This window comes from Hylobates moloch, unplaced genomic scaffold (assembly GCF_009828535.3).
Source record: "Hylobates moloch isolate HMO894 unplaced genomic scaffold, HMol_V3 SCAFFOLD_2447, whole genome shotgun sequence".
NCBI lineage: Eukaryota > Metazoa > Chordata > Mammalia > Primates > Hylobatidae > Hylobates > Hylobates moloch.
In genome coordinates this window covers 1-8284 of record NW_026654722.1, presented here as the reverse complement: position 1 = coordinate 8284, position 8284 = coordinate 1, and the positions used below count along the sequence as shown (strand labels likewise).

Below are 8284 nucleotides of genomic sequence, written 5' to 3'. Positions count from 1 at the left end.
GGCAGACCGGGGCTGGGAAATCCTATACCATGATGGGGCGGCAGGAGCCAGGGCAGCAGGGCATCGTGCCCCAGGTACGCCTAGGACCTGGTGGGGCAGCCAGGGCAGGAGCGTCTTTAGCTGCCGTCTGAGGAAGGAAGGACCAGGGTCTGAGGATTATGGAACAGAGACCTGGCTCTGAGGCCATTGGTGATGGGAGATAGAGGTTGACTGCAAGCTGGACAACCTTCTGGGGTGGGAGGGTCTTTGCCCCTATCAGAGGCAGTGAGCCTCAGTGAGAAGAGCAAGACTTTGGCATCAGTGAGCCTTGGGTTCGAGCGCCAGTTTTACAACTTACTACTATTTTACTTGGTTTCATAATGATTTGTGAGTGTAGTTCTCCTGCAGGCTTGTGTACCACCAGTAGAGTGTTAAGTGTAGAAATGCCGATTGGGATCACAGAGTTAACCGTAATTGTCCCTGGCTGTCCAGCATAGCAACCTGGCACACAGGCTTGGGAGTCAGGACTCCTGGGGTTTGCACCCTGGCTGGCTGAATGCTAGCCTGTGATCTTGGGCAAGTGGGAACCTCTCTGAGGTTGTTTTCCCATCTGTGAAATGGGAATAACCCCTCCCTCAGGGCTGTGGTAAGGGTTAAATGGGGTCACTTGGGACTGGCCCTGGCCTGTGGCTGGACACTTCAGGTGTGCCCTGAGCAGGAGCTTCTCTGTATTTCCCTGTGTCCCCCTCCAGCTCTGTGAGGACCTCTTCCCTCGCGTTAGTGAGAACCAGAGTGCTCAGCTATCCTACTCTGTGGCGGTAAGCCCGGGTCTTGATGGTGGCGGGGCTGAGAGGGGTCCAGACTGCCGAGGGCCGTCGCGGGAATCAGACAGCCTGGGATCTAATCCTGGCTCTGCTGGTTACTGACTGTGACTTTGGGGCAGTGATTGTGTCCTTCAGCTTCGTATGTTCATCTGGGAGATGCTAATGATGGGATGCACCTCCTGGCTTGTTGGGCAGGTCGCTGAGCTAGCATCCGCAGAATGCTTTGCACTGTGTATTAGCTGCAGTCACCTGGATCATGTCCAGTGGAGTCAGATTAAGTTTCGTTGTCATTGTTGTGGCTAGTTTTGTTACTTCTCATTTGCTTTTCCCACTCAGGTGAGCTATATGGAGATCTGTTGTGAGCGGGTACGAGACCTCTTGAACCTCAAGAGTCGGGGTTCTCTGCAGGTCTGGGAGCACCCCATCCTGGGCCCCTACGTGCAGGACCTGTCCAGATTGGCTGTGACCTCCTACGCAGACATTGCTGACTTCATGGACTGTGGAAATAAAGCATGGTAAGGCAGGCTGATGGAGCAGAGGGCAAGGGGGCCAGGGTTGGGAAGGTGAGAGGCAGGATCCAGTGACTGCTTCCTTTGCCCTCAAGGACTGTGGCTGCCACCAACATGAACGAGACCAGCAGCCGTTCCCATGCCGTCTTTACCACCGTCTTCACACCGCACTGCCATGACCAGCCCATGGGGCTAGACTCGGAGAAGGTGGGATCGCCCCTGCTCCCGCGCCGGACGCAACCTCCCCTGGTAATAGGGACAGTGACATGGTAGAAGGGTCTTGGGCCCTCCCTGCCCTTGCTGGGTTGAGTGCCTCCTCAGGACTTCCATGACCGCGCCCCACCCCCACCCTGTTTTTCCATCAGATGAGTCTGTCCCCCTCTACTGTTTGCTTGTCTTTTTTTTTTAAGACAGAGTCTCGCTCTGTCACCCAGGCTGGAGTACAGTGGTGCAGTGGTGCGATCTCAGCTCACTGCAACCTCCACCTCCTGGGTTCAAGCGATTCTCCTGCCTCAGCCTCCCAAGTACCTGGCATTACAGGCATGTGCCACCAGGCCCGGCTAACGTTTTTGTATTTTTAGTAGAGAAGAGGTTTCGCCGTGTTGGCCAGGCTGGTCTTGAACTCCTGACCTCAGGTGATCCACCCGCCTCAGCCTCCCAAAGTGCTGGGATTACACATGTGAGCCACCGCACCCGGCTGTTCTTACGAGACCCAGGACAGGGCTCGGATCCCTTGTGTGTCCCTTGTCCATGCCTGTGGTGGGCCTGTAGCTATTTGTAATTGAGCGAGTAACCACCGTCTCACTGTTGTCACGTATTCTGTTTCCCCCGGCCTCCTCCCTCGCCTCCTCCTGGCTCTCTCTAGCCCTTGCCAGCTGCCCACATTCCTGCTGGGTGCTTCCCTGATTTGCCTGCCCCATCCCCCACCCGCACCTTATCTCCTGCCTGTTTCCTCTGACCCCAGGTCAGTCAGATCAGTTTGGTGGACCTTGCTGGGAGTGAGCGAGCCGACTCCTCGGGCCCGGGGCATGCGCCTGAAGGTGAGGGGGCTTCAGAGGGTGGTTTGTTGTGGGGCAGTGTTGTGGGGTGTGTGTGGAGGTCTCCAGTCAGAACCTGAGACTCTCACTGGGGAGGTAGGAAGGGGAAGTGGATGAGATTGGGAGAGGAGGGTCTCATCCCCACATTCCTCATCCTTTTCTAGGAGGGAGCCAACATCAATAAGTCCCTGACTACACTAGGGAAGGTGATCTCGGCCCTTGCAGATATGGTGAGACCTGGGTGTTGGAAAGAGAAGGGCTTGGGAAAGGGGGGTGACCCACCCTAACCTCCTTCCCCCTTTTATCCCCCAGCAATCAGAGAAGCGGAAGTCGGATTTGATCCCCTACAGGGACTCTGTGCTCACCTGGCTGCTCAAGGAAAATTTGGGTGAGGGCCTCTTCCTCTCTCTCTGCCGACCCTGACACATCCCACGGACTCTTTCGATACTTCTGACAAATCCCCTTGCTATGCCGAGAATCCCAAATCCCGTCGTCTTCCTTCTCCCCCTGACCCTTCAAAGGGAACATCCTTTTGAAGATTTCCTGATGCTGAGAACAAGGCCATACCCTGCCGTCAAGCCAAGGGCCTCGCGAACCTGGCTACTCATGACCTCACTGACCTGGCTACTCATGACCCCTGCCTGATCCCTGATCCCTGATCTCACACCCACTGCTGCACTGCTGACTTCATCCCCCTTCCATGCTTCTGTGACTGTCCTGCAGATATATCTCCCTGACCTCATTCCCTCCCATAACCAGATGTCATGGTTAGTTTCACCACCCTAGATTCCCGTACCTCAGACCATGACCCTATAAGACCCCCGCCTGGGCAGTGGGCCCCAGCCCCATGACCCGGTTTGACTTTTCTTAGCCCCTCCCTCAGCTGAAGCTTTTCCCTGCACTCCATTCACAGGTGGGAACTCACAGCAATGATAGCAGCCCTGAGCCCTGCTGCCATCGATTACGAGGAGACTCTCAGCACCCTCAGGTGGGGCTTCTGGCTCTAGCAGGGATGGGGCAGCGTAGGAAAAGTGCCAGGAGTTTAGAGGCGAGTTGCTCAGGATCCTGCTCGTGAGACGGGGGAGGCCCCGGAGCCCTGCCACGATATCTTGAGACCTGGGAGAGGGGGAAGGAGAAACAGCAGACCAAGGGTCCCCTGCCCCCAGGCCTCACCGACCCTGCTCCTCTGTCACCCGGGTATGCTGACTGCACCAAGCAGATCCGCTGCAATGCCATCATCAACGAGGACCCTAATGCCCGGCTGATTAGAGAGCTGCAGGAGGAAGTAGCCCGGCTGTGGGAACTGCTGATGGCTCAGGGACTGTCAGCCTCTGCTCTGGAAGGTCGAGGTTCCAGGGAGGGGCAGCTCAGGGATGCCCCTTGGCCCACCCCATCCCTCCTCACTTGCCTTTGCCCAGTCCTGGAGCCAGGGAGGGACGACGCACTATGAAACCCTTCATGTGCTCAGTGACGTGGACACAGATGTGCAGAGGGACGTATGTCTTCAGATGTTACAGAGCTAGGAGGGACTAATTCTCTAGGGGAGAATCAGGATCCAGAGGGACCTGTCAGGCTCCTGGAACTAATAAAATGACCATTACAGGAAAAAATGGCAAGATATACTTACAGGTCAAACAGTAAATTGTTAAGAAGAGGCTAGGCTACTGGGTGACTTTCTTGACAGAAGTTCTTGCAAAACGTCAGAGTCGAAGTGGACCATAGCCTAACAGATCTCAGTGGAGTGCTTTCTAGCATGTCAGGCTCAGCCTCACTGATGGAAATAGTGTCCAAATCAGAGGATGTGTAATCCATGTTGACTGGGTCAGGAATGGACCCTGCATTCAGTCTTGAGATCATCCCATTGAGAATAGTCAGGGTGCTGAGGGGCACAGTGTGGGGAATATGAGTGTTCTTGGAAAGAGAAGGATAAGGTAGCTAGGCTGTTTGCCTTCCAACATTTGAGGGATTTTCTTGCAGAAGAGAAAGCAGTAAGGACTTTTTATCCCAGAGGGCAGAACTAGAAATAGCAGCACACATGACGTGGGGCCAGTTTCAGCTCAACACAGCTAAGAATTCTTTTTTGAGACGGAGTCTTGCTCTGTCACCAGGCTGGAGTGCAGTGGCTCGATCTTGGCTCACTGCAACCTCCACCTCCTGGGTTCAAGCGATTCTCCTGCCTCAGCCTCCCAAATAGCTGGGATTACAGGCGCCCACCACCACACCTGGCTAATTTTTGTATGTTTAGTAGAGACGGGGGTTTTAGCCTGGTACAGTGGCTCATGCCTGTAATCCCAGCATTTGGGGAGGCCAAGGCAGGCAGGTCACCTGAGTTGAGGAGTTCGAGACCAGCCTGACCAATGTGGTGAAACCTCTACTAAAAATACAAAAATTAGCTAGGTGTGGTGGCACGCGCCCGTAATCCCAGCTACTCGAGAGGCTGAGGCAGGAGAATCGCTTGAACCCAGGAGGCGGAGGTTGCGGTGAGCCAAGATCTCGCCACTGCACTCCAACCTGGGTGACAGAGGGAGACTCCGTCTCAAAAAAGAAAAGTTCGACACAGAGGTTTCTAGATGGGCCAGGCTGCTCTTGAACTCCTGACCTAAGGTGATGTGCCCACCTTGGCCTCCCAAAGTGCTGGGATTACAGGTGTGAGCCACTGTGTCCGGCCCAGCTAAGAATTTTCTTTTTTTGAGACGGTCCCGCTCTGTCGCCCAGGCTGGAGTGCAATGGCGTGGTCTCGGCTCACTGCAGCCTCCGCCTCCTAGGTTCAAGCGATTCTCCTGCCTCGGCCTCCCAAGGAGCTAGGATTACAGGCACCCGTCACCACACCAGGCTAATTTTTGTATTTTACTAGAGACGGGGTTTCACCATGTTGGCCAGGCCGGTCTCGAACTCCTGACCTCAGGTGATCCACCCACCTCGGCCTCCCAAAGTGCTGAGATTACAGGTGTGAGCCCCCACACCTAGCCCCACCTAAGAATTTTCTGATGGTGCAAGTCATCCAATAGTGGGAAGGACTGGCCGCCTCCTTCAGTAATGAGCTCTCCACCCCTGGAGTTGAAGCAGAGAGACTGGGTGCCCATTTGTCGTGGCTGCAGTAGGAGGGCTCGCTCCTTGCCTGGTAGGAGGCTGACCAGCGGTCTTCTGTAGTCCTTACAGACTGGTCCTCTGTGAAGCTCTTGGTCTCCTGGATGTCTCTCATCAGCTCCTTTCCTTAGCCTCGTTCTTTTTCCTCTATCTCCCTCCCAGGCCTGAAGACAGAAGAAGGGAGTGTCAGAGGCGCCCTGCCAGCTGTGTCATCTCCCCTGGCTCCAGTTTCACCCTCATCACCCACCACACATCATGGGGAGCTGGAGCCGTCATTCTCCCCCAACACGGAGCCCCAGATTGGGCCTGAGGAAGCCATGGAGAGGCTGCAGGTGGGAAGCTGGAGCTGGCAAGGGCTGGGGGTCTGGGCGTTCCTGGGAGTTCACTTCTCCAAAGTCAAGCTTGAGAAAGAAGGAATTCTAGGAGTAGCGTGGCCCCAGGGTAGGTTGTCCCTACCCTGGGTCTGCTTGTCCCAGACCATCCTGAAACCTACCCACCCTTAGGCCCCCAGGAGACAGAGAAGATTATAGCTGAGCTGAACGAGACGTGGGAGGAGAAGCTACGCAAGACAGAAGCCCTGAGGATGGAGAGGTGTGAGGGCCGACAGCTGGGGTCCTGGGAGGAGCTGGAGGCTGTGGGGGAGGTCAGGCCCCACAGGGAAGGAGGTCACAGGCGGTGAAGGTAAGACTGACATTTGCCTCCCCTCTGCCTACAGAGAAGCATTGCTGGCTGAGATGGGGGTGGCCGTCCGGGAGGATGGGGGAACTGTGGGCGTCTTCTCTCCAAAGAAGGTGAGTGAGGAATCGGGCGAGGAGGCCTAGAGAGCTCACTGGATGCTTAGAAGAGAGGCAGCGGGTGCAGGGTAGTGAGTGCTGTCCCTGATCACTCCCTTTGAGGTCCCCGGCTTGTCCGTCCATCATTTCTGTCCCCTCCGCTGCCACCTCCTCTCTGTGTTGTCTAGTCATCCCTGCCTTCTCCCTCCAGCCACTTGACAGTCAGCCTCAGGAGAGGGAGAGGACCTGGGAAATCGGAGGTTGGTTGGGATAGAGACTGAGGCACTGTGCATGCTTTTGTATCATTTGTGTTTTGTATTCTGTGCATACTCAGATAGCTAAAGAAATCTATTTTTCAAAAGGATAACTTGGGAAGACAAGACTAAAGGGAATAGAGGAGGCGTGAGCACTACATTGTAAGACAGTGGTTACCAGTGCAGCGAGAGGTTGGTTATAGACGGAGGCACCTGTGTAGCTTGGAGCTATGCCGCAACTGGTTTCCTAGAGAAGGTGGTTTGGACAGTGGAACCTGAAAGGTGGACAGGACTTGGGGGGTATGGAGGAGTAGGGCCACCATGAGGTTGAACAGCCTGGGGTATGTGTTGGGGTGAGTGGGACACGCCAGTGCTTGACACGTGCCTGCTGCCAGGTTTTAGGTGCCTAATAAATCTTTGCTGAAAGGAAGGAAGGAGCAGGGCAGGAGAGGTCAGGCTCAGGTGGAGGCAGAAAGATACTCCAAATATTAATAACCATCCGGCACAGGGACTGACCAGTCAGAAAGGGCACTGGCTATAGACAGCCAGCACCGCTGTACCGCTGCATACCAATGAAGGGATGGTGCAGAGGCCAGTTTGAGCAGAGCATGAACTTCCAGTTCCACCAGGGAACCAGCCCAGCCTGTCTGGACCATGGTGTGAAGCAGCAGAGGATCAGGCCCTAAGTCAGATACACTGTGCTCTGAGCCAGACAGGGTCACTGGGGGCTGCCTGGAAGAGGTGATGCGTTACCAGAACAAGGCTTCTCTCTATTTTGTAAAGTCAGGTCCATCTGGGGGACTAAGCAAGCAGGGATCACTGAACCCCTGTTCGGAAAAGGGGAGAGGGGTTTTGTCTTGCCTGGCCCAAGCCACAGTGAGGGAGTGAGAGAGCTGTGGGCAGCAGGCCAGGCTGCTTGTCTGGGGTCTTGTCCGGGGCTTTGGGGTCCTTCTGAGGGAGCCAGACTCTTCTGGGACCCAGCCACACCTCGGTGGAAAGAGGGGCTACAAGATGCCCTCAGTATGGCTTCCAGCCACCTTTGTATACCTGGAGCTGGGCCGCTTCCACCACGGTTGCAAGGATGGAGAAAAAGCAGAAAGGAGTGGGGAGACTGGTGGGGTGGAGGTTTCTTCCTTGGAGAGCTGGCAGAGATGCCACCTGCCAAAGCCTGGAGACCAAAGGAGGGGGTTCTTGTTTTAATTGTTCTTACAAAGGTAATACACACCAGAGAGGACATTCTAATAGTTCTAAAAGGTGTGTACAGTGAGAAGTTACGTCTCTCAGTTTACAGCATTTTGTTATAGAAAAAAAAAAAAAGTAACCCTCCATCCTTCCCACCCTTAAGTTCCCCTCTCAGAGGCAGCCTTCATTATGAGTTCTTTTTTTTTTTTTGAGACGGAGTCTCGTACCGTCACCCAGGCTGGAGTGCAACGGTGCAATCTCGGCTCGCTGCAACCTCTGCCTCCCGGGTTCATAGGATTCTTCTGCCTCAGCCTCCCAAGTAGCTGGGATTACAGGCACACACCACCACCCCCGGCTAATATTTTGTATTTGTAGTAGAGACGGGGTTTCACCGTGTTAGCCAGAATGGTCTCAATCTCCTGACCTTGTGATCCGCCCGCCTTGGCCTCCCAAAGTGCCGGGATTACAGGTGTGAGCCACGATGCCCGGCCCAAGGAGAATATAGTAAGAACTCATAATGGGCCGGGCACGGTGGCTCACGCCTGTAATCCCAGCACTTTGGGAGGCTGTTGTTGGGGACATTGGCAGTCAGGGATACAGGAGGCCTGCTTTGGAGGGAGTGCTCAGGGGTCCGCTGGG

At 55.1% G+C, this 8284-nt stretch overlaps 1 protein-coding gene across 1 annotated transcript; it reads left to right on the top strand.

The window, feature by feature from the left end:
- The first annotated feature begins 6 nt into the window (after positions 1 to 6).
- Positions 7 to 8274, top strand: LOC116464966 (kinesin-like protein KIF1C). Its single transcript, XM_058435206.1, has 12 exons — positions 7 to 74; positions 732 to 797; positions 1140 to 1318; positions 1408 to 1519; positions 2277 to 2352; positions 2662 to 2737; positions 3263 to 3339; positions 3549 to 3692; positions 5599 to 5768; positions 5948 to 6027; positions 6152 to 6227; positions 6972 to 8274. Exons 1-12 carry the CDS (start codon positions 30 to 32, stop codon positions 7002 to 7004), a joined length of 1134 nt encoding a protein of 377 aa, XP_058291189.1. The 5' UTR covers positions 7 to 29; the 3' UTR covers positions 7005 to 8274.
- Positions 8275 to 8284: the final 10 nt, after the last annotated feature.

Excerpts from the sequence above, each read along its gene's own strand:
- LOC116464966 (XM_058435206.1), top strand. The coding sequence starts at position 30 with ATGATGGGGCGGCAGGAGCCAGGGCAGCAGGGCATCGTGCCCCAG. Across the intron at positions 75-731 it reads AGCAGGGCATCGTGCCCCAG|CTCTGTGAGGACCTCTTCCC; the intron begins GTACGCCTAGGA and ends GTCCCCCTCCAG. Across the intron at positions 3,693-5,598 it reads GTCAGCCTCTGCTCTGGAAG|GCCTGAAGACAGAAGAAGGG; the intron begins GTCGAGGTTCCA and ends TCTCCCTCCCAG.